The 26,630-nt window shown below is 38.5% G+C and overlaps 1 protein-coding gene and 1 pseudogene across 3 annotated transcripts in view; both read left to right on the forward strand.

The window, feature by feature from the left end:
* The window catches only part of COMMD1 (copper metabolism domain containing 1), a 67,200-nt gene extending 40,977 nt beyond the window's left edge, over positions 1-26,223 (forward strand). For both annotated transcript variants that reach the window (XM_081157084.1, XM_081157083.1), the window contains one exon: positions 26,005-26,223. Coding sequence is in view for 1 of the 2 variants with exons in the window: in XM_081157083.1 (XP_081013209.1) it covers positions 26,005-26,112 (108 nt within the window). In the remaining variant the exon portion in view is untranslated. The remainder of the gene's footprint in view (positions 1-26,004) is intronic.
* LOC308566472 (large ribosomal subunit protein eL6-like) lies at positions 8,094-8,835 on the forward strand (annotated as a pseudogene). The gene is made up of 2 exons: positions 8,094-8,439; positions 8,633-8,835. The product of its transcript is annotated as a large ribosomal subunit protein eL6-like (transcript).
* Positions 26,224-26,630: the final 407 nt, after the last annotated feature.

Here is a 26,630-nt window from a genome sequence, read left to right on the forward strand (position 1 = left end):
CAGTGGGGGTGGGGAGTGGGGATGAGGTGGGAGGGTTAGGGCATCTGTGGGCTCTGCCTGGTGCCACAGCAGCCAGCACCTACTCCCCTGCCTGTGGGTCTGACTTTATTTTTTACTTTTTCTGGTATTGACATCAAGTTTTAATATGATTTTAACCCTATGTGTTTTAGTATTCTGTACAACAAGGACAGAGGCAGATAAGGGAGATGTGAAGGTTTTCAGTGAGATAGCCAAAATAATTTAACAATCTGATAGTAAGTGATAATGAGAGGAAAACTCTCATTGATTAAGGCCAGACAACTTTATTTGACTTGAGGAAATAATTAGAGCTCAAGGAGTGGTGGGAGTAGAAACTCAGGTGGGAGGCCTGCCATGGAAGGGGAGGTGGGTTGGTGGGAGTGGAGGGAATGGCAAAGATTTAAAATTGAATGAAAATAAGTAATACATATTGTTGGTGCCTGAAGGACAAACCCTCACTGGTTATATTTCTGGCAGACTTGTGATGAGAAGTTTTTAAGGGAGAATAAATGTTAGTTTTCTATTTTGCTTTAAGAAAGGGATAACTTCCAGTTTAACTTTGTCTTCTCATTGTCACCTACTTTGCTAACATTACCACCTGTGACTGAAATGCAGGCTGTTGAGTTTAGGCAAATGGTTGACTCCTGATTACTCCTGAGATTAGGATTCTCTCTGGCACCAGCAATTTAGGTTTATTAAACTGTGTTAATAGTGTTAAACTTACACTTAAAGGATATGCTCTTGCAATACTGCAATATTCAATGCTGATGCTAACCACCAAGAGTTAGTGCAGACCTCACGGTTAAAGGCACAGTCCCGAACAGACTACCCTCACTTCAGACTGTGGTTGCAAGTTTTGGAGTCCCAGAACACCCACACTTCTAACCAACTGGTTACAAATATGGGGGTTCCCACCCTCAGGTTTGATAATTAGCTTTAACAATTCATAGAACTCAGGAGATCACTCTATTAATGACTACAGTTCAGTTATAAAGGATATAAATCAGGACCAGCCAAATGAAGAGGCACATAGGTTGAAGTCTTAAGAGGGTTCCAAACACAGCTTCCATGCTCTCTCCCCTTGGAATAAGAATGCGTCACCCTCCTCGAACATTAATGCGTTCATCAACCAGGAAGCTCCACTGAGCCTTGGTGTCCCGAGTTTTATTGGGATCGCATTACCTAGCCATGATTTAACTCAATCTCCAGCTCTTCTCCCCTTCCCAGAGGTTGGGCTGATATTAAGTGGCTCAAAGCCAACCCTCTGATCACATGGTTCGTCTTTCCTGCTTGCCCTGTCTCCATCCCGGATCATCTCTAGCATAAGCTATCTAGGGGCCCACAATGAGTCACCTCATTAGCACAAAATATCGGGGTCCACCAAGAATAACACTGGAGAAATCCCAAAGGTTTAGATGCTCTTTCCCTGGAAGCAGGTACTAAACCAGCTCAATTCTGTGTTATACAACACCATGGACCCAGAGGTAACGGTATTCAAGGTCTCCGCTTTCTTTGGCATTGTCTCTGAACAGCAGTATCTAAATTGTCTTCTCTATTTTGTCTGTTATCATTTTCCCAGCCCAGGGAAAACTAAAATAAAAAGCATCACTCTCCACTCTCCCCAAGCCTTTGAGGCTTCTAGCGAGGGAACTGTATTTGCTGCTGCTTCCTTCCCTCTGAGCCATTAAGGAGTAGATTGCAAATTGATGACATACATTTTAGCTGGCAGATGTTTTATTTTGTGCACACTTTAAAAATGTTTTTAAGTTACATACCAGTGTTTTAAAAAACTGGTGCGTTTACATTAATGTGAACTTTCTGACTTGTCTTAAAATCAAAACATCCCTGGGCCTGTGTTTCAGTACTTGGCTGAAGTAGAATACTGGCCATCCCCTTTAAAAGGCAGTCCAGAAATCTTGACAGCTTTTCACAGTCCTTACCTCCCATCTCCCCATCCTCACCCCACAACTTGATCTTTAAGGAATCTCTGAGTTAAAAAGAAAAAAAAAGACTATCTTTAATGTATCAGCCTCTGGCTAGAGCCCTTTATTTGCCATCTCAGTTAATTCTGGATATAATCAGGTAAGGTAAGTATTGTAGCTCACATTTTGTAGTTGAACAAAATAAAACCGGCTCATCGGATTTCCCCAGGCTTTGTAATACGTGGAGGAGTAAGGATTCAAATCCCATTTTTCTTGGTTATAGTTCTGCTCACCTGGACCTATACCTCTGGCTCCCAGCCCATTATTTTCTTTTGTTAATCCTCACCTGAGGATGGAGGGGGGGATGGGAAGAGAGAGGGAGGGGTTTAGAAACATCGATATGAGAGATACATCGATGGGTTGCCTCCCGCACATGCCCTGACCAGGGCCGGGGATCCAATAAGAATTGAACCCAAGATCCTTCGGCGTGTGGGCTGACATTCTAACCACTGAGCAACACTGGCCAGGGCTCCAGCCCATCCTTAAAGGCAGGTTACTCTTCTTTATATCCACATACACATTAGCCCAATGCCTACAAACAAGAGTGGGCTTTCCACAAATGCTTGTTAATTTCAATTAGATTTATTTGGGCAGAATTGAAATATTTGACAACTAGTTGGATATTAGCCACAGGGAAATGAAGACGTTAAAGGCGACCATGGGAATTAAAGGATGGTGACTGGAAGGATAGTGATGCTCTTTGGAGAGAGAGAACAAAGGGTAAAGAGCAAATTTGAGAGAGAAGATGGCTAATATATGTATATTCAGTGATTTCTGTTTGCTCAGGTCTTTACATGCCTTATCGTATTGCTAAGGAACTACTCTTGCATTTTACAGAGAAGAAAACAGGTTCAGAGAATTTAAATAATTTACCCATTGTCTCACAGCTAGTAAATGGTGGAACTGGGATTTCAACCCAGGATTATGTAGCATTAGAGTTCATTTTGGGGGACATTGGGTTAAAGGCACTAGCAGAATGGCTTTGTGGCAATGTCCAGCATGAAGTTGATAATATAGAACTCTGCTCAGGAGATATGTCAGGGCAGAAATGATTAATCTGAAAGCAATCTGCAGAGAGTTGCCTGCCACAGTAATGAGTTGGTTCACATTGACCCAGGGAGGGAATAAGGAAGATAAGAGATTTAAAGCCAGAAAATTGAGGAACATCCGTTTACTGAGTGAGAGGGTGAAGTGAAGATTATTCGTACCTTGGAAGAATGGAAGTAATTTTGCATGTATTATTTGTTAAGAATAATTCTTAAGAATAATTCCTTAGTTTTATGTTGATTAAACACTAGCGAGTGGTACATACCTAATTTCATTTAAGGTAGGGGAAAATATTACTCATCATTCCAATTTTGTAATAAAATTACAATATGAAATTTATTTCATTTTGTTAAGTATACTTGTTAGAGTTGATATTATAAAGGGAACAAATAGTGAATTTTAAACAGAAAGATGACTTCAGGATTAACCAAATAAATCCCCCCTTTTTATTTTGAGAAGTGACTGGTAGAAGGTAAAAAACCTCAACTGAAGATATTTATCTCTCAGAGGGAGATTTTCTGATACTTTTATTAATGGCAAACTAGAGTTGGCTCACCAAACAGAGCTGAGATTGCTGTTCATGTCACAGGTAACTTGCATAGCCTCCTGCACATACCCCTATCATTATACTTCACTTTTTGGATAGGATCTGTTGATGTGTCTGTCCTCTAGGAGAGTGCAAATTCTGGGAGGACAGAAACCTAGTCTTACTACGCTAGTGTTCCTCATGGCGAGCTATCACAGTGTGTGGGCATCATAGGTGCTCAGAAACAAACCATTTCCCCTTCAAACTATATTTCTGGAGCCCTCATTTAAGAAGACGTCTTTCCAAAGCAAAATTCTCTCTGCTTATGGCTTTGTCAGAAATCAACAGAAAAAACTGAATGAACTGGAAGTCACTGAGAATTGATACATAAGGCTTTTATGCAACATTTAAATGAATAGGGAGTGGTAGAATGTGAAGCATTAAAAAGTCATACCTGTCTGAATATAATCTTTCCAAAAGGCCTGAAGAAAGCACCCTAAACAGTTCTACTTCCTGGAAAATATAAGTAGTTGCGCACCTCAGATTTCTTCTTGCAGAAATGGATGGCGTTTTGTATTATTTGCTCTTGTATCTACTTGTCATATAAAGAATATGTTTCCAAAGAATGTCCTCAAAGAATACCAGGATGAAGGTGAGACCAGCACTGTCTGCTTTGCTCACTCTCCTGTCCCTAGAGTCCAGTAGAGTTTGCTGTACATAAGTGTGCTTTGATTACGTGAGTAACCTGTACACTGGTGTGTGTTCATTGGTGCCTGAGATGTACATTTGGGTGACACTGCGGTCAGGAAAGAAGTTGGATACACAGCCCTGACAGCAGTATCAGTAGAAGTTATATGCAGCTGACTTCTAGCAGAGGAACAGGTTTATGGTCCCAACTCTCTTTAAACTGTCACTAAATGGGATAAAGAACTCCCTTCTCAAGTAAATTTTATTTATTAAGTTCCTTTTTAAGAATTACAAAAGAATATTTGCTCATAAAACTAGTAAAAAAAAATAAAAAAATATGTCTTTAATAAGATATCCCCCAGTTCTACCAATGGTCATATTCTTTTACATTGGCTTCCTTGCAAATACAAACATAATTATACTTATAAAGAGTGGCTGGATGTTTGTACCAGAATTGGACTATATGATACACATTACTCTGACAACTTGCTTTACCACTAAATAGATTATGGGCAGCTCTCCAGGTCAGTAGATACAGGCATAAATTATTCATTTTTTATTAAAGAGCTGCATAATACTCGCTCCACATCCTAATTAACTCTTCTATTTATTGTGCATTCAAGTTGTTTCCACTTTGTTTTTAATTGCTGTTTCTGCCACTCCAAACCAGCGATTTTCAACCAGTGTGCCACAAGAATTTTGAAACATGCAATATCTGACTATTTAGTCAGGGGCACTGACTCCTTTTTCCCCTTTGTCAAAAAAAAAAAAAAAGACAACAGCCAACACAACAGTAGCCGTCCAGTGTGAATGAATCAAAATTATACCTATTTTTTTGTGAGATCGGCAAAAAATACATTTTTTGGTGTGCTACAGAATTTTAGTAATTAGTTTATGTGTGCGGGAGGTAAAAAAGGCTGAGAATTGCTGCTCCAAACAATCTAGCAAAAAACATATCTCCTTCTGTACTGGTGCCTTTGCTTCAGTAAGAGAGCTCTAGAATGAGAGTTCCTGTCGCAAGGGGTATGCGTAGTTTAGCTTTGAATAGCTATTGCTGGGTCGCTTTTCAGAAGGTTGTAATATTTCACACTTCTGCCAGCAACACATCAAGTTGCTCCTTTGCCTACATCTTTACCTTCCCTGAATGTTATTCTTTTTCTCTTAACCTGGATTTTTAAAAATGATACCCTGTTGTTGCTTTCCCCTGCATTTCCTGGCCCACTGGTGAGGTTGAGGCTGTTGTCAGTGTGTCCATTAGCCGTTTATCTGGATTTCCTCTTGACTGCCTGTGCACATCCTGTGCCTGTTTCTTCTATTGGATTGCTTACGATTTCTTTATCAACTTGTAGAAGTTTTTTGTATTATAGGAATTTAAAATCTATTATGTATTGCAGTTTATTGCTCTGTTTTACTTTGTTAATGATGATTTTTTTTTTTCCAGAAAGATTTAAAATTTCTACATATTCAGATATGTCAATCTTTTTTTTTTTTTTTAAAGTCTACTGATTTTAGAGAGAGGAAGGGAGAGGGGAGAGAGAGAGATAGAAACATCAATGATGAGAGAATCATTGATTGGGTGCCTCCTGTGCTGCCCTCACTGGGGATTGAGCCTGCAACCTGGGCATGTGCCCTGACCCGGAGTTGAACCTCAATCTCCTGGATTAAAGGTTGATGCTCAACTACTGAGCCACTCCAGCAGGGCAGATATGTCAGTCTTCTTTATGCTTTTAGGATTCCTGATTTTTGTTAGAAGGAGTTTTAAAAGGAGTTCTAAAATACTTTTCTGTTTATCTTTTGTCATTGACATTAAATTTGTAACCCATTTGGGATCTTTTTGTAGGATCTAATTTACCTTTTCTAAAGTGTCGTTTAAATATATACACTTATCATTGGACCTCCAAATTAACATTGTATCCAGTAATTTAATACAATTTATCATTGGGTGGAAGATTAAGAATTGGATATAGGATCCACCCCAAATGACCAAATTTCAAAAGTTTGTTGCATAAATTTTTGATTTGTGATGCTAAATTTTTTCTCTTTGATGCCAAGGAACAGAACAAAGACATTCCCCCCCTCCCCCCCCCCCCCGGTTCTGAATACATATATACTTTGCAATGACCTGAATCAGGGTCAAATAAATGTTCTCATATTGCATTGTTTTGTGTCCCTTTAATTTAGAGCAGGGTTAGCAACTTTTCTCTGTAAAGACTTGGAGAGTAAACATTTTAGGCTTTGTGAGCTGTATGGTCTCTCACAGCTATTCAACTCTGCCAGTATAGTGTGAAAGCAGCCATAGACAACATGAAGAATAATGAGCCTGTTTTCCAATAAAACTTTAATGAAAAACAAAACGAACCCAGGGGCTAGCTACATTTGGCCCATGGGCTATAAAGTGTGCTAATTTCTGATCTAGAGAGCGTTAACATCTTTTCTTTTGTGTTCTTTTCTTTGAAGAGTCCAAGCCAGTGTTCTTATAGGATATCTTACTTCCTGGATATCTTACTACTGTTGTTTCATGTGTCATTTGTACTTTTTGTTCCTGGGTTTTCTGTAAAATCAAAGTTAAGTCTAGAGACTTGATTAGATTCAGATTAAACATTTTTGACAAGTTCATAGGTGAAGTTTTAAACAGAAGTTTTGCTCAAAGAGGAGAAAGAAGAAACAATTTTTAGGGTATAGAGCTTTGTGTATGATACCCAGGCTCTTAAGGGATCCAGCATCTGAGAAGGTATGACTGGAACAGAGGGAGTGACAGAAAATACTCCCAGGTACTGGAGACAAAGAGGCTTTTAGTCTTCATGAAGCCATTCCTGTGTATTGACCATTCATTAATGGACACACTGCACTCAAAGTATTCAGTCTAATTGGATACTGAAATTCTGGCTTTTAAAATTTGTAATTAAATATCCCTTTGTTTTCCTAAATCAATTAAACCTTTGTATGGTTTCTGGATTGGTTTTGGTTGATGATGTTTTTCTATATAGGATCAGCTCTAAACACAACTTCCATTATCAGGAGAGCACATGGCTCATTCAATGGCTTTCTAATTCATTATTAAAATATTCAGGCTCTTTCCCATCTTGGAAGATGGCAGGTGAAAAAGCTGAGTAGCCTAACACTAAGGAGAAGAAAGCTTAAGCCAAGAAGTCCGATGTGACCTGGAGAGTATTATGCTAAGTGAAAATAGGCAGTCAGAGAAAGATAAGTACCATATGTGGAATCTAATGAAAAAAAAACCAAAACAGTGGAGACAGACTTATGGATACAGAGAACAGACTGACACCTGTCAGAGGGGAGGAAGTTGGGGTCTGGGTGAGAAGGGTGAAGGGATTAAGCAAAGAAAAAAAAGAAAGATTTATGAACACAGACAACAATATGCTGAGGGAAGGGAGTTGGGGGAGGGAGAAGAGGATAAAGGGGGGATAAGTGGTGATGGAGGAAGACTTGGGTGGTAAACACACAGTACAATATACAAGTGATATATTGTAGAATTGTATATCTGAAACCTATATAATTTTATTAACCAATGTCACCCTAATAAATTTAATTAAAAAAAAAAAAAGAAGGCTAATGCTGGTGGCAAGATTAGGAAGGATAACCTCAAGACCAACATGCCTAAGGAGGGGAAGCCCCACTGCAGCTGAAACCCTGTTGTGGTCAGAGGAATTGGCAGGTATTCCTTATTGACTATGTATTCCCAAAAGGCCATGTACAAGAGGAAGTATTCAGCAGCTAAATCCAGGATTGAAAGAAAAAAGAAGGTTCTTGCTGTCACAAAACCAGTTTTTGGTGACAAGAATGGTGGTACCTAAGTGGTAAAATTTTGCAAAATGCCCAGATATTATCCTACTGAAGATGAGCCTCGAAAACTGTTGAGCCATGGGGAGAAACCCTTCAATCAGCATGTGAAGAAACTGGGGGGCTAGCATCACTCCTGGGACCATTCTGATCTTCCTCATGGGCACCACAGAGCAAGAGGGTGGTTTTCCTGAAGCAGCTGAGCAGTGGCCTGCTACTTGTGACTGGACCTCTGTCCCTCAATTGAGTTCCTCTGCTTAGAACACACCAGAAATTTTTTATCACCACCTCTACCAAAATTGATTATCAGTGATGTGAAAAATCCCCAAACATCTCACTGATGCTTACTTCAAGAAGCAGCAAGAAGGCCCTGGCCAGGTAGCTCAGTTGGTTAGAGCGTCATCCCCATATGCCAAGGTTGCAGGTTCCATCTCTGGTTGATACGAGAATCAGCCAATGAATGCATAAATAAGTGGAACAAGAAATCAATGTTTTTTTCTCTCCCCCTTTCTCTCTCTCTCAAATCAGTAAATTAAAATTTAAAAAAAGAAAAGAAAAAAAGAAGCAGCAGCTGTGCAAGCCTAGATACCAGGAGGGTGAGATCTCTAACACAGAGAGAGAAATTCAAACTTACAGTGCCCAATGGAAGTTTGATCAGAAAGCCATGGACTTGAAAATTATGCCAAATATCAAACAGTTCCTCAGCTTCAGGGCTACCTCTGCTCTGTGTTTGCTCCTACAAGGGGGATTTATCGCCATAAACTGGTGTTCTAAGTTTCTTTCAAAGAACCTAATTAAATACTTGATCTGTTAAAAAAGTATATATATATTCAATTGTATGATGTCTGAAAAAGCCTCATTTGATCTTTTTGTAGTTAGATGAAAATATGCCATCATTATTTGTTTTCTGATTGATCTTCGATTCTTTAGATGGTAACCATTGTTTTTATACATGTCTTATCTTACTAGTATTCTTTAAAATGGCCTACATAGGCTCTGTGGTTGTTGTAACTGGCCTACATCTAGATTAGACAAGCCAAGATTTATATCTAAAATATTTTTAAATTTTATTTTGTGGTCTCTTCCAAGCAAAATTTTAGGTAAATCTGAGGTATGAAAAATGACATCAGAGTAATTCCATTTATCATTGATAATTAAGACCTTTTATCTGTACACTTCAGAGAGCTACAAGAACAGTATGTCATAATTCTCAAATGACTCTCTGAAGTGGGCAGGCAAATACTATTATCCTAACTTACAAATGTAGTTTGTGGTCTTTAAAAGGTTAGAATGCTGCTTCACATAAGTTAAAAGCAAAAGTATGAATTTTAAAAACTGGTTTCTAATCTTTCTAGACCACGGTAAGTCTACAATTACTCTTTTTAGAACTAAGAATTATTATAATGTAATTTGAAATTCTTTTTAGATAAAAACCTGAAGTGGTAATTTCAGTCTCTTCTGGTTAGTGTATTTTTTTGCTGATGGGTGCTTAATAAATAGTTAATGATAATGGTCCCTCTATAAAAAATATTTAAGAGTTTACAGAGAACAGTGGACACCATCTTTATTATTTATTACCTAAATGTCCTTAATGTGAGTAACATTTTGTTATTAAAGGTTCCCTAGGACTAGACAGTGTATCTAGCACTCAAAATTAATTCAGGATACAGATTATTAATCTTGTTAACTTTTGGATAGAGACATCTATACATGAATGTGTGTTATTCTTATTTCAAACATATTTCTTCCTCTCATTTCCTGTTTCAGTTAATGGCATCTTATAACCCAGACTGGAAATATCAGTGATCTTCATTACTTTTCTCTCCCTCACCTCTAATTCATTTGCTTACCTACTCCTGTATTTCTACAGTATTTTATGTGCCCATTCATTCATTCATTCATTCATTCATTCATTCATTCATTCATTCCCATGGCCACTGCCCTAAATCAGGTCCTCTTCTCCTGGGTTTTCCTTTCTAGTGTTTCACTCTGCTTCCTGAAATTTACACCTGACTGTTGACCTCCTCTCAAATGGCTTCCATTACCTAAAGTCCTAATGCCTTATTATGAAGTCTCACCTTGATTGTATTTCATCCTAACTCTCCTTCCATTAGATTAGACTTTTAAACTTTATGCAAACAATCTCTGCACTACTTTTGTACTTCTCCTGTTCCCTGTATTCTGAAATATCCCTTCCTCTATTTCTTCCTGTAAAAGTCTTAGAACAGATACCATTTTCTTCATGAATTTCTTTAATTCCTCCCCTCAGACTGAACATCTGCCTCGTATATACATTCACAATACCAGAACTAAACCGTTTCAATTCATCTTTGACATTTTATTTTGAATTGTCATTTATTGTGTATATACACCTCTTCTGTACTACCATGAGCTTATTGTGGGTAGAGACTGTATATAGAACACAGTCATACCCTAAAAACTGCATGTAGCAGACTTTGCTTTCAACTTTTACTTGAATTCTGTAATTCATTGAGCAGATCAATTGAGCAATTTTAAGAATTGATTCATCTTTGTACTACCCCTAAATAATGACTAGAAATAATAATTTTGTTTCACAGATGATAACAGCTCAGGAAAAAGTTGGTCTATGTACATGTTTCTTGAGATCAACCATGTAGATAGAAATGGAATCTTTTATTGTCCATAGTAGACCATTCTTAAATAATTAAAAATTTAAAATTGTATATATTCTACCTGTATATTTTTTTTATGAAATTGCTGTGGGACATTAATATAGGCTTATAGGATTCAAAACATCCCTTAGTTTGTTCCATTCTTATATCCTTCCTATCAGCCACTTATTCATCATTTAGAAGTACCTGCTATGTGCCAGGTACAATTTCAGGTGCTAGAGATACCACTGTAAACAAACATAGTTTGTCTTCTAGGTTCAGGAAACAGTCATATAAAGAAGGCAAATATAGCCTGGCCAGGCATGGCTCAGCGGTTGAGCTTCGACCTAGGATCCAGGCAATTGGGGCTTGATTCCTGGTCAGGGCACATGCCCGGGTTGCGGGCTCCATCCCCAGTTGGGGGCATGCAGGAGGCAGCCGATCAATGACTCTCTCATCATTGATGTTTTTCTCTCTCTCTCCCTCTCCCTTCCTGTCTCTGAAATCAATAAAGATATATATATTTTTTAAAAAGGCAAATATATACAATATAGTAGTAAATTTAGAGTTGTATAAAATGCTAAGAAAACACAGAAAATCTGTTTCTATATGATTGTTAGAATCTGTGCTAAATTTCCTGCTTTGATTTTAAATTTCTATTTAAATTCTTGCTTGTGTATCACCTTTCTTGCCTATGCTAATTTTGTTTAGGGGTTTGTATTATGGGGTTCAGATTACACAGAGGTTTATAAATATTAAATCTAAGTAAAATTTATTAAACAAGTATAATTTTTTGAAGTAAATGTTTTTCATGCTAAATAATATATTCATTCTTAGAGAAATCATGTGAACATCAAATATTTTAAATTTTAATAAATTTTCAGCATTAGAGGATTATATGTACAAGACCAATGAAAAGCTTTAGAAAATGAACAATCATTTTTCACTTGTGTGAAACTAAGTCTTTGTATATGGTAGTTTGCTTGAATTAAGATGTGCACATATGCACATATATACCATTTTTAGTTGAATGAAGAATTTGTTTCCATTGGGTACCGGTTAATCTTACATGTTTGCTTATCTAAAATGGCCATCATGTCTACTTGGCTTTAAAAGTTCTCTTTGCTCTACCTAGGGTAGCTTATTTTCTGTTCTTCCTGAGCTATAGCAAGAGGACATACAGATAGCCAATAGACATATGAAAAGATGCTCAGCATCACTAATCATTAGAGAAATACAAATTAAGACCACAATGAGATATCACCTCACACCTTTCAGAATGGCTATCATCAATAAATCAACAAATAGCAAGTGTTGGTGAGAATGTGGAGAACAGGACACCCTTGTGCATTGTTGGTGGGATTGTAAATTAGTGTGGCCACTATGGAAAACAGAATGGAGATTCCTTAATAAAATTAAAAATAGAACTACCATATGACCCAGCAATTCCACTTCTGGGTATTTATCTGAAGAAATCCAAAAATACTAATTTGAAAAGATATATGCACCCCTATATTCATTGCAGCATTATTTACAGTAGCCAAGATATGGAAGCAACTTAAGTGTTCATCAATAGATGAATGGATAAAGAAGATATGGTACATATATACACAACAGAATATAACTCAGCTATGAAAAAAATGAATTCTTACCATTTGTGACAACATGGATGGACCTAGAGGGTATTATGCTAAGTGAAATAAGTCAGACAGAGAAAGAAAATACCATATGATTTCACTTATATGTGGAATCTAAAAGACAAAATAAATGAAAAGACAAAATAGAAACAAACTCATAGATACAGAGAACAAATGATAGTTGCCAGATCGGAGGGGGGGTTGTGAGGATGGGTGAAAAAGGTGAAAGGAATTAAGAAGTATGAATTGCCAATTATAAAAATAGTCACAGGGATGAAAGTACAGTGTAGGGAATACAGCCAATAATATTGTAATAACTATGTGTGGTTTCAGATGGGTACTAGACTTTATCAGAGTGATCAGTGGTACACCTGAAACTAATATGTCAACTGTAAATGAAAAATAAAAATTTTCAAAAGTCTGTCATAGTCTGCCCTGCCTTGCTAATCGACCTAAGAGAAGCTATTTTTCTGACTGGTCCCAGCTATTTAGATCAGAGGGAACCCTGAACAAGGGTAGCCCATCAAAAGGCTAAATAGGTATTTGTCACATGGTTTGGTGTGACAGTCTCAGCTAAAGCAGAAATAATAATTTTAGGGTAAGATAGACTCTTAAGACTTTCAACTTTTTTTTTTTTAATATATATATCTTTTTATTGATTTCAGAGAGAGGAAGGGAGAGGGAGAAAAAGAGAGAAACATCAATGATGAGAGAGTCATTGATCGGCTGCCTCCTGCACGCCCCCAACTTGGGATGGAGTCCTTAACCCCGGGCATGTGCCCCGACTGGGAGTCAAACCACTATCTCCTGGATCCTAGGTCAACGCTCAACCTCTGAGCCACGCCCGTCCGGGGAAGACTTTCAACTTTTTAATGTAGGGAAGCTGCCAAATGGTGGTGAGCACTGTAGCTGAGAGGCTAATAATTATTAGCCATCTGTTTATTGCAGAAGTTTTCCGGAAAGAGAATAGAACTGATAAGCATACGTAGAGGCACTGTGTGTGAGCTGTGCGTATGCGTGAGATAGTTTGTGCATATGTGAGAGTAACAACAGCTCCTGATAGTTTCCTCGGCCCTCGGACGTCCAGACTGGCCTCACTGTCCTACACACGTACCATGCTCATCCCCAACTCTGTGCATTGCTTAAGTTGGTCTCCCTACTTTTGGTCTTTCTCCCCTCTTCCAGCCATTCTGAATATTACCACCAGGTTAGTGTTAAAATCTGCTCTGATCATTTCATTTATTTGGCTAAAAATCTTTAATGAGTCCCTCACTGCCTTTGTAATAAAGTTTAAGTTCCTCAGAAATGTGTGCATGGCCTTTTCCAACTCTATTTCTGGAATGTTTTCTCTAAAAGAACAAAGTCCATTTAATTTGGTATTTTACTATCACAGATTATGATGAAAGTCACTAGCTCTATTCTCTTGGCTATTTGTTTCCAGAAATTTACCGAGAGTATTAACTGAACTGGAAACCCCCAGAATTGTATTTTGCAGAATAAAACAGAAATGACTCTGTGGCTTGTCTCTACCTGGTGAATGTGGATGGTGGTATGTTCTGGGGCTTGTGCCCCTAGTGGAAGACTTGAGGCCAGCCTCCTGCCATCCAGTTTCTTGCTAGCTGACAGGCAATTTAATGAGAGCCCTGTCTGATGATGAACCTGACAATGTGCCAAACTGTCCAGTAACCTTTTCTGGGTTTTAAATTCTAAATGTTTTTATTGATCAGAAAGAAGTAAGCCTTTGGAGATCATTTAATTTTTGCTTTGAAAGCCTTGACCACCACTGCCAACAAAGTTGACTTATAGTGTGATTGGTTAAACTGGCATTCATTTGGGAATTTTTTAGAACTTCAAATTTCTTGGGCTCACATTTGGCCTTATCCTCTATTTTGGAAAAAATAAAATGGGAAGAACAACATATAACTCTTGGCAAGATAGGAAATACAATGATCTCCCTCCTCTCCATTGTCTATAGACTATCTTTTAAAGGTTATCTATAAAAATCTTAACTCTTGCCCGGCCGGCATTGCTCAGTGGTTGAGTGTTGACCTACGATCCAGGAGATAGCGGTTTGATTCCCAGTCAGGGCACATGCCCTGGTTTCAGGCTCTATCCCAGCAGGGGGAGTGCAGGAGGCAGCTGATCAAAGATTCTCTCATCATTGATGTTTCTCTCTCTCTCTCCCTCTCCCTTCGTCTGAAATCAATAAAAATATATTTAAAAAAAATCTTAACTCTTTACTCTAGAATTCAATGTCTTTCACACTTTTTTCCCATCTGTGTCCCATTCTTTCTCTAAAAGAATTCTCTTTTTCAGCCAAACTGGTCTATTCATTCTTTTCCCTTCCCATAACATGCCAGGCCTACTTCTACCTCAGTGTCTTCGCACATGTTTGCGTAGCCTGAAATGTCCTCTCTCCTATGTCTAGCTTGTAGGCCCCCTTAATATTTATTTCCTCAAATCAGAATAATGATAAATTATATATCAGCATCAATAAATACTTTTTAAATAAATGACTTGCCTTTACACTGGGAGAAGAAATCTGCACTATGAATTTATAGTTGCCCCAGGTGACTGTGGGCATTTTGTAAATAAAATAAAATTTCAGAAGTTTCATACAAAAAAAATTGGTTTCTGAAATCTTTTGAAATAACAAAGATCCATCAACACAGAGCCCACTTTTCTACAAACAATAGGCGAGAGCTGATAAATGATGATTTCTTTGGATGATGCTTGTACTCACCACTTCAGCCCCACAACTCCTCGCTCTCACCATATTTCCCCAGCCTGCTTTGGCTTTCTACTTGGCCCCCCTGCTCCATGGACAGCTGAATTTAAGATGATGGCTATAGAGATACCAAAGGAAAATGAAAGGATAGTCTTTGAAGGAGAAAAGAGAGAGATTATCACATCATGGTCCTTGATAATCCAGGTCTTAACAGCTAAGAGAGAGGACTTGATACATACTTCCTACCTCCTAATCGATAATAATCAGTGAGAATAACTCATAATGACATTTAATCATGGGGTAGGATACCAAGAAATGAAATACCTTTCAGAAAGTAACTTTCTGATCTTAGAGTGGGGAGTAATCACTAAGAAGGTCTGTTCGAATCCTTACATCACTTTTTAGGATCCATTTTCTTCAAAGAGTTGAGCCCTTTGGGACAATAGAATAGAAGCAAAGTTTTAAAAACAGCTAATATACAAGAACAGGGATTCATTTTGTTCTTAAATATAGTTATTTCTGTCTCTCCCTATAAACATTTTGATTTGGCAATATGGTTGGTATTTGTCCAGTGTTTTAATTATTTTCCAGTTGTTTTATTGCTTCATTTAAGGTTTTCCTAAAAAACCCTACAAAGTGGGATGGAACAGATGAAATAAGTCAGGCTCTAGGAGTTTAAGTGAATTATCCAAGTTCACGTGAATATTAAATGAAAGAATTGGAAGTAGATCCTAGATCTTCAGATTTCTAGTCTTGTGCTCTGTAATTTTATACTATCTAGGTCTTCATTATCTTCCTATGAATGATCTCATCCTGCTTTTGTATGTGTTACCAAAGGACAGAGGCAATGACGCTCAGTTCATAGCAAGGAGACAATAATGTGAGAATTGAATTTTGGAACTGGGTCAGCCTCTATAATTTATTCAGTCTTCTTTACTCCTTTGAATAACTACCTGGGAGGCAGCTAGCAATTTTCTCATAATGTCAGAAGTTTCAATCTACATGTCTAATATAGATAAAAAAATAATGAGCTACTGAAATTGCCTAAATTAAAGTGTTTTAATTTATTGTCTTTTCCCCCCATTAGAATGTGAGCTCCTCAAGGGCACAGACTCTTCCTGTTTACAGCTGAATCCTCAGTGTCTAGAACTATACCTGTCTGGTATAAGGCATTCAATAAGTATTTGATGCCTAATTCACTGACTTAGCGTTTTATGATTATCACATTGAGAACACACTGCCCCAAATAAAATGTTGGTTGTTCTTCTGACAGCCACTTTTTCTTTTAGATCTGACAGGGTGGTCAGCCCTGTAGAGGAGTGTGGACATTGACCCAGAGCACCTTGAAGGGGAAACAGTTATGTTTGTGTGATAAAAGTGTCTTCTGTAAAATATTTAGATTGGGAGCCTTGCCCATAATAAGAGTTATTACCAGAAATAACTTTTTATAACCTATCTTTCAGGCAGGAGAAATTTCTAATTACTGAACATATGATCTTCAGATCATCCTCTGTATGACCTTCCTCTTCTATGAAGCCTCTAGGTGCCTTATCTCACCCTCAGTTCAAGATTTCGTACATACCTCTTTTTCTCTTTCTGTCTCTGAATCTCTCCTGTATGTGGGGCCTCTAACTGTCATGTATAGGGTTCCCGTAGATATGTATGTAATTAAATTTAGTTATTGTCTTTCATTAATCTAATCTGTCTCATGTAGATTTAATTATTAGACTAGCTGAAAGAACCTAAGAGGGTAGAAGAAAGTTTCTTCCTCCTCACAACAGTATATTGTATAGTTGTTCTATTTTATTGTTATTGTTGTTAATCTCTTAATGTTACTAATTTATAAAGTAAACTTTATCATAAGTGTATATGTATAGGAAAAAACATAATATATATAGGGTTTGGTACTAGCACAATATATATAGCGTTTGGTTCTATCACAATATATATAGGGTTTGGTTTCAGGCATCCACTGGGGGTTTCTTGAATGTATCCCCCATGGGTAAGGGAGGACTATTGTATGACTTTCTGGAAATTTCCAATAGAGCCATTATGTCCTAAGGAACAGAGGCTAATAGTCACCTTCACAGTACAGCATCTTCATTGTCATCTATTTAGATTTAACCTCCAGTTGATAAGTCCCATTTCTAAAACAGTTCATTTCAATCTACGTATTTCTTGGAAGAAGACCCAGACTTATGGCCTCTACCCTGTAAATGACAGAATTAATGAATGTTCTGTCTTAATATTCATGTTATAGTATTTTTATTCTTCATCGGTGAAGATGAAATAAAGGTGTTATTGGTGGGGTGTCCTCTGCGTCCCCACCTGTTGCTGGTGGAAATGGGCTTCTTAGGGTGCCCCGGGAATAAGAATTTCCTGAAGCACCCATGGGAGGATGAGATGTTATGGAAAGCTTTATTGATGAGGTAACAGTAAGTTCTCTTCCAAGGTCCCATATCCTTCTGTCCCACCATGGAAAAAGTCCCATTTTGTATTCAGCGGAGCTAAGATTAAAGCCACTGCCCAGATGATTCTGCTCCATATTAAGGTCCAGCCCAGCCCAGAATCTGGCTAGGTCAGCTTGTGTTCGCAGTGGCATTCCGTTGCATGTGGGCTCCACAGAGCCACGGGCCATGTGGCTTCTAGGGCCACATGGCTATGGAGATGCATGACGAGTGTCTTTGCGGGTGATGCCTCTGTCATACTCGTCCACCCTCTGCACCGGCCAGCATCTGCGAGAGCGCCACAGGAAGGAGCGCGGTCACGGTGTCGCCTCTGGCGTTCTTTCACCGGCCAGCCCTTGTGCACTTCTTGGGCTGGTGCGGGGGGCGGCAGGATACCTGGAGCCCCCAATAGCAGCATCTAGGAAGCTGGATGCTGCCGCCAGTCTCCAGCTGGTAATGAAGTATGTGGCCAGATTAGATTGCTAGAGGCAGCGTGTAATATGAGTGAAGTATTTCTTTTTTTCCCTTTGGGAAAGTAAAAAGAGATGTTGCTTAACCAACTAATATTATTTTAATATTGCTGGGTATGAGATACTGTGGTTAAATCAAAAAGGTGTAAAATACATTTTTACCCACTCCCAAAAAACTGTGTTAAGTTGCTTTAGATACATTATCTCATTATATCTTCTCAGCAACCTTACCAGTTAAATCCGTTAAATCACTATTTCACAGATTAGGGAACTAAAACCTAGACAGTCTCACAGCTCAAAAGTGGTGGAGTTTTGATTTAGATTTGAATTTAAGTTGTCTGATTTCAAAGCCTGTGTTCACTAATCACTGGGGATAGGAACTAATAAATAGATTAAGCACGTGCACACACAAAGAATCTAATCATGAGGAAACGTTGGGCAAACTCAGATTGGCGTTCTATGAAGTAACTAGCTTGTATTGTTAAAAAAGGTCAAGATCAAGGAGCATAAGAAAGGCTAACTGAGAAACTTATCCGGATTAAAGGTGACTAAAGATACATCTAAACGTAATCAATGTGTGATTGTGGATTTGATTTGGGAGCAGGAAAAAACTTTATACAGGACATTATGGGGGCATTTGATAAAATTTGGATAAAGACCAGATTAGATGACATGACTGTGTAAGAGAATATCCTTGTCTTTAGGAAGTACACACTGAAGTTTTTAGGGATAAAAGAGCATGACACACCCTACTTACTCTCAAGTGGTTGTGTGATAGAATGACAAAGCAGATGTGGCAAAATTTGAACAATTGAACAAATGGTGAATCTGGAGAAAGTATGGGAAGAGTCATATTTTTGTCATATTTTTTTGTAGACTTGAAATGATGTAACAAAGGATTTTAAGTGCCTTAAATTCTACAAATTTGTTTAAAATTCTTCAGAAACCAGCAAAACCCAGCTGAGGCATGGTTAAAACCCAGCTCAGCTAGGAGTTAAGGACTACATTCATTCTTCCTCCCTTGGCAAAGAATTTATCAAACCATGTCGAGGAGATAAACAGAGACTGCAGTTTCACAGAGGAAATATATATCATATTGTCACTATGTTTTTCTTATACCTCCATTAGGGAACATACAGCACTTCCCTTCAAAACAGTTGTTTTTACTATTTTTGTCCCATTTCTTTTGATGCTTCTAGATAATTTATATTTCTGGTTTATTGACATAATCTTGGATAGAGTGATAAATGTGTCCTTCACAGAAGGGTAGACTACAAAGTAGAGTAAGCCTTATTTATTTTTACTAATTATTTGTTTGCTTATTTTTATTTTTAGCAGTGTTTATGCTGCCTGCACTCTCTTTACATTTTTAGACAGACAGTTACATCCGACTGAACTGCGCTATTTTGGGCAGTATCAAGAGCTCTCTTGCCCGTCACTCCACCTATTCCTGTTTACCCTTGGCTTGGCCAGAGAATAGATGTGGGCCAAATATGAAGGATACTAAAGGTTTAAACTCACAATTTAGTGTATTTATCTTTATTACATCCCAAACGTTCCTATAAATGCAGGTGTGATTTTCCTCAAGTTGAATAATTTGGTGTTCTTGGGTTAGACAACAAGGTGGAATTGGGAATTACTTCTGATTATTGATGGAAAAAATCCCAGGTTTAAGCATGGTATGTTGGTTCTGCTGTGATTTGGGTTAATGGGAGAGTCTCATTCAGGGAGCGCCACACATTAGTCCACAGAAAAACAAGGTAAACTTTGCCTCCAACTCTTGGTGATGGGGATAGGTAGCTGTGTGTGTGTGTGTGTGTGTGTGTGTGTGTATGTGTGTGTGTGTGTGTAACTGAATCCTCCCTGTGTCTCCCTTCTCCACCCTCAGCCCCCCAAAGAGGGAATAAAAGTCCATCTTGCCTCAGAATAAAAACTTAGTCTCTTTATGATATGCTTCTCTGCCTGGGTCACGTGCACATAATAGCGTAGCTGTGCTGTCACCCCATTACACTTAGAGCTAAAACTCTTTCTGTGCAACCAGGATGGACTTACTGCCTGTCCAAGTGTTTTTACAGGACACTTTAGATTGACTTTGGGTAATCATACTGTCAGCACTCAGCTTTCCTTTGAGTCTTTGTTAAGGTGAGCTGAATCCTAGAATAACTTTCACATGTGGGTATTTAGTGACTATTAATGATGTTTATGTTACATATGAATGTGGGTCAGGACTGTGAAATGGCTAAGGGCTCAGACTCTGAAGCCCGACAAGCCTGGTGAGCAATGACCTAGGATCCAGGAGATCGAGGTTAGATTCCCTGTTAGGACACATGCCCGGCTTGCGGGCTCCATCCCCAGTAGGGGGTGTGCAGGAGGCAGCCGATCAATGACTCTCTCAGCATTGATGTTTCTCTCTCTCTCTCTCTCTCTCTCTCTCTCCCTCTCCCCCCTTCTCCCTTCCTCTCTCTGAAATCAGTAAAGATATATTTTTAAAAAACCAACAAAACAAAAACTGGCTCTGCCACTTACCACCTGTGTGCCCTTATACAAGTTGATCACCCTTCCTCACTTTCGTCATCTGTAAAATGGGATAAAATGATCCTCACCAACATGAAATAATGCATGTAAAGTACTTAGTGTAATGCCTGGCATATTTTATGTGTCCAGTAAATCTTAGCTATTGTTAATTATCATTGCTATTAATATTATTATTGTAACTTCTGTAAACCTCTGAATTTGCTTATGCCTTCAGATTTGTCACACTTTCCCCACAATCTCTCCTACTCTTGTCTTGCAGACTGACTCTTTTAAAATTAAAATTGTGGCATTTCATTTCCCCCCAGTGTCTAGAGATGATCCTTGCACCCCCCTCAAACTTTTCTATTCCCTCCACTGCTTCCAAACTCTACTGAATGAATGGTGGCCAAATAAGAAAGTCTGTTTCTTCTCCAGTTAGGAGAAGACTACCTACTCTGTCTTTTGCAAAGGACTGTCCTCTAGTTTCTAGATTTGTGGACTCTTTTCTTACATAAATTGGATCAGAAGTATATAAAACTCCACAAAATCCATTGCATTATTTGACAAGGTCTTCCTGCCGAATATAGCTAAAAAGATTTGCTTTGGGTCAAATTGACAAGGTGTCACTTCCACAGTTGTTCAAAGAAACTTATCCCTGACTTGGACTTTTTCTAGTTCACAGGGCTATTCTAAGGATCAGTTGAGGTCAATGCATGTGAGTGTTTTCTAAACTATGAAGCACCGGGTTAATGTGAGGGATGATTATTGCATGTGAACAAAGGCCCAGCAATTTAAGTGATATTAGAATTCAACTCTATATAATAAAGATGCAGTCTTCTCTCTTCTGCCACCACCAGAAGTTTGAATAAGTTATTTGAGCTAGAGAGGCTAGTGACTAACTTCATGCAGCGACTACAGATCTTTTCTCCTTCCCCCATTCCTATGTTCTATCACAGAATGGTGTGCCAGACCCTGAGTCAGTTTTCATGGCTGGGCGTTGGGACATAGCATGGCAGGCTAGGTACATATAGGCTTTGGGAGAGAGGATTATGAGAGATTTCTTTTTAAACCATTTTCCAATCCCCTTCCTGGCAGCTTTTATCCTGGCAGCCCCCATAGATTAAATGACATTTCAAAATCAAGTTCAGCGAAGATGAGGCCAGATATGGCTTTTGTCAAACTGGGCTGGCAGACCTGAGCAATCCTCAGATAGTTTTTGTATATATGTTTTCTTGTCTTTGGACTATTAGAAATTCTTTTCTGTATGATATGAACAGCAAGCCTGGAATCATGTGTGAGATCATCATCATCATCATCATCATCATCATCATCATCATCTGCAAACACTTATCAAATGCTTGACAAACAGAGGATCCTCCAAGCTTTGGGCACTGTATGGACTGAATTGTGTCCCTTGCAAATTCATACATTAAAGACCCAACCGCTAGTAGTACCTCAGGATGTAACTATATTTGGAATTTGTTGGAAACCCAGCAAAACTAATCCCCTTTCCCCATAACCTCAGAAAAAAACCACCCCCCTCCCCCAAATTAGCACTTTTTGAATTTGAAAATCCTTTTACCCTTGGTCATTTCCACTTTGCCCTCTTTACCTATTTGCTTCTTCCAGAGCAAGGCCAAGGGAAATGCTGCTTTCTCACTCTGCCTGTTTCTGTTTAATCATGCTGTCATTAATGACTTAAAAGAAACCACTTTGAAAAAGCTGGGAACAAAGAGATGGTGCTGTTGACTGAGCAAGTTGGTGATCCCTCTAGTTGGAGAAGTCTGCAGTCCCAGAATTGGTTTGATTAATATGGCTTCTGTCTTCCTCCTCTGCCAAGGAGTTTGTCATTCATTGCCGCACTCCTGTCTTTTTATTGGATATATTAAGATGTTTCCCCCATCTTAATCTGTAGATTATCAAGAACCCCTTAGAAAGCAAGTGCCATTGCATACTTGGTTCCTGCCTGACCAGTGGTACTGCCTAAACAAGCAACTCTGGATGAGGTTTTTTTGTTTTTGTTTTTAAAATATGTCTTTATTGATTTCAGAGAGAAAGGGAGAGGGAAAGAGAGAGAAACATCAATGATGAGAGTCATTGATCAGCTGCCTCCTGCGCGCCCCCCACCGGGGATTGAGCCTGAAACCTTGGCCTGTGCCCTGACCAGGAATCCAACTGAGATCGCCTGGTTCATAGGTTAATGCCCAACCGTTGAGCCACGCCTGCTGGGCTGGATGAGTTTTGTTTTGTTTTTAATCTTTATTTCTGTCATGTAAATATATTTTAGTTTGTTTGTCAAACTTGTTTGCAAATGAGTTTGCTCTGGAATATACCTCATCAGGAATGAGGAGGGGCCCCAGTTTGAACTTCAAACTAAAATTAGCAAAACACTTTTTTTAAAGTGCTAAAGAGTTTTGTCATTTGGTTTCTCTAAGATTTAAGTGAAATTTCTCCTTCCTTCAATGTCATTTGCCTTTTCAGCTGTTCAGCAGTTGTTCCTCTGATTCTTTGTCCATTTTCACTTGGGAACTAGTTCTATTTAGCCAAAAACTAGTATGATTTCCTGCAGATCCAACCAGAGCACCTAAAAATAGTTTTCTACCCAAATATTTTTTAGCCAAAGTTTTTCAAAATACAGAAAATCTTAATAAGTAAACATTAAATCCTGCCGAAAACAAAAAGTCATAAAATCAATTGGAGTACAATGTTTTGAAAAACAGAAACAGTCAGTGATCTAATTGTGTTGAGCTTTTTGTGTTTATATAACTTGACTCCATTTTATTTGCTTTTGTTGGGTGTTTCTAAAATATCTTTGAAAATGCTTAAGTCTTAGTATTTATGCAAATCAGCAAAAAATCAGGCATTTTCGATTAGTTCCCATTCTACTCTGTTACATGTACTACACAAATCATATTTGAGTGTCCAAACTCAGAAGCAAATGTGAGTAGTTAGCCAATGATAGGTTAAGTCAAAGAGCTGGGAATTCTGGGTTTGCATAATTGGGGCTAGTCTGTGGGTTTCTTTTGTTTTGTTTTTTTCTAGTGGCAAAATGAAGATTGATGGTACCTCTACCTCTCACTATCCACTGATCTGTAATGGGGATTGGAATATATGTCAAGCTGCTTTGAAATCTCTGGGGGAAAAGAATAGTGATAGTCTTGGTTTAGCAGTACATCATTCAGCCAGATATTTAAACACCAAAGTTTAGTCTTGTCATCTCTCATTATTATGATCAGTTAGGTCCAGATCAGAGTGCAGGACTTTGAAACAAAATGAAGTGCTTCAGATTGCTCTGTACCTTCTGCCTCTGGCTTAATAAGCATCACCTGCATTTCTAAAGATATTTTCAAATGCATTAGATGTACTTTCAGTGGGGTACTCCAGTCACACGTGAAGTTTGAAAAAAGCCCATGAGTTAAGCCCCAGGTTAAAGGCTCTTGAATTCCTGATAAGGTTGATAGCATAACTAGATGAAGCTAGGCATTGATAGTACAGTTTCAGGTACACCTTCTTTAAGAGTCACGTATGGTCACACGTGTCTTTCTAAGAGTGTTAGTGTGCATTGTTTCAAGGGGTGAGAGATGAAGGTTGGGAGAGGATAGAAAATATTTGTTTTACTTTTGACTTTCTTTATCTAGCCTGCTATTTCTCTTTAGTGTTTGGTTTCCTTTAAAAATGAACTGAGCTTCATCAATACTTAAGAGGGCTAATCAAAAATAATGTGAGTACTAAAACCTACAATAAATTAATGACCCTGATCAGAAGAGACCCTGGCTACTTATTAACAAACTCTTCAAGGTATTCCTGCCTCTGTGATCATTGTCCTTGATAATCTCTTCCTGTGTAAATGGAAAACAAGGTGATCTATCACTGTAACGAACTTTCACTGAGGTGAAATAGAGATTACATCAATCTTTTTGCCAGCTTTCTAAATATATATGTTAGGCTCTGCTAATTATTAGTTTCTAGACTATTGTTTCAAAAGCCAAATGTTAAAAAATGTTTTAAAGTCAAGCTAAAGATCTCAGTAAAACTGAAGGAAGACTAGAGGCTTTCAAATCTGAGGCCTGTTCTTCATTTAGCCAACTAAACTGCCTAATTTGCTATAAAGTTGCTCCTCCTGAAGCTCAAACACAGCGAACTTCCTTCTTTTTTAAAAAATTGGTTTTTGCTTTCAACTAAATGAAAACCTGGCAGTTTCTAAGCTCACATATGAGACTCTACCCGTCTCCTATCCAAGTAGGTTTGAGGAGAAAGTTCCCTCTTGTCAGGGAAAGCTGTCTTTCCTCCCTTTGGGAGACTTTCGTCTGAGAGGCCCATTATTTTCATCTGCGTTTGTTTTTCCTGGGGAAATGTTCAGTGCATCAGTATAGACTCAGCACAGCAGCTTAGCAACAGCAAAGGTAGTTTTTCAAAATCAACTCCTGAAGATTCTTTCAGCTGATGACAGTGACTCCCTCCCTCTGAAGAGGCTTGTGGTCTTTTACCTGCCACTTTGGGGACAGGAGTGGGAAATGCCATAGTATTTACAAGAGGAAAATGTAGAGAAGAGCATTGATCTGGTGGCTCTGCCATCAACCGAGAGACGGACAGTAGGCATGTAATTTAAACATGCCCGGGGCCTTGATTTCATTATATGAAAAACAAAGAAGTTGGGTTATATGATTCCTAATAATTCATACTGTTCTAAAATTACATGATTATTGTTATTAAGAGTCTTGAACATAGTTACTCTTGGAGAAACATAATTTGCCCTTGTCTCTCAAGACAGTGCACACCTAGGATTTGTTTAGTGCTCGTGGAATTTCTGTCACCATACTTCAGAGGCCTTTGCCTTTGATATCTACCTAATCTAGGGTTGAATGACTGATCTTAACAGTGATTAAAGGTGTACTTGATGGAAATCTTGGGAGAGCCAGCTTGCAGCAAGTAGAAAAGCCCTAGAAATATTTACAGCTGTTTCAAGATCTGGTTATTTTTCAATGATTGATGTTTCCCAAGCAGCTTGGTTACCACTTGTCACAATTTGTAGTATAACCACTAAATCCAAGTTAGCCCAATTCCCAGGGTAACACAGAGCCAATCCAAATCCTCCTTCCATTTTATACTACAGGGTGCTGTGGAGACAGCATGGCCTTTGGAGTTCACAATCGGACTCTGCCTTTTTCCGATTCTGTGATACAGGTTAACCCCTCTGTGCCCAGGGTCATCATCTATAAAACAGCAATATTTAGTACTTACCTTAAAAAGTATTATGGGATCAAATGTGATGACACACGAGAAGAGCTCCTCATGTGCCTTATAATGAGAACACCTGACATTTGAACACCTCTTTACCATTTATGAAACACCTCAGAGAAGTGTTGGGGCATTGCGTTGGATTTGCTGTGCTGGGTAAAATATCATTTTGGGATATAGAGGCTTGAGTCAGGCTTGCTGGGTAAGGGTCATGCCAGATCCAGAGCCTTGGCTTGAAGGTCTCTTCTATCTAAAATACCCATTTATGTTTTCCAGGAATCTGAATTTCTGTGTTTGGAATTTGATGAGGCCAAGGTCAACCAAGTTCTGAAGACGCTCTCAGAGGTAGAAGAAAGTATCAGCACGCTGATGCAGCCAGCCTAGCTGAAGATGGGAGTTGTTGAAGCAAAAAGTGTTCATGATCCCTCCCCACTGACCTGTTTTTTAAAAAAATATTATTCACCCATTAGTATTAAATCCTCAAATTCAAATCTTGCCTGCCTCTGCTTGCTGGGACTTATTTCTTCTGTTTACTCTTATAGTTGTTCCTCTGCAAAGGTTCTCATACTTCAGCATGTAGAGGTACTTGTAATAGCATTTTTTTAAAAAAAGGAGGTATCCAGGAACCTATCCCCAGAGACTTGGATTCAGGTGGACTGCGCTGGGGTCGACTTGAGAAACCCTTGTTATGGTGGTTTGTTCCTGGGTAGGATTTTAGGAATATATACATGATAAATTATACAAGAATTAGAAAACATTTTACTTATACAAATACAAAGCTGACCAAATACCATGTATCTTGAGCTGAGTCCTAGAGATTTGCTGACCCTTGTCAGTAAAACCAGAGATGCTTCTGGAACTGATTCAGGTGCTTGAAATAGTTCTGCCCAAATCTGGAAGGG

Source organism: Miniopterus schreibersii (genome assembly GCF_964146895.1).
Source record: "Miniopterus schreibersii genome assembly, chromosome: 13".
NCBI lineage: Eukaryota > Metazoa > Chordata > Mammalia > Chiroptera > Miniopteridae > Miniopterus > Miniopterus schreibersii.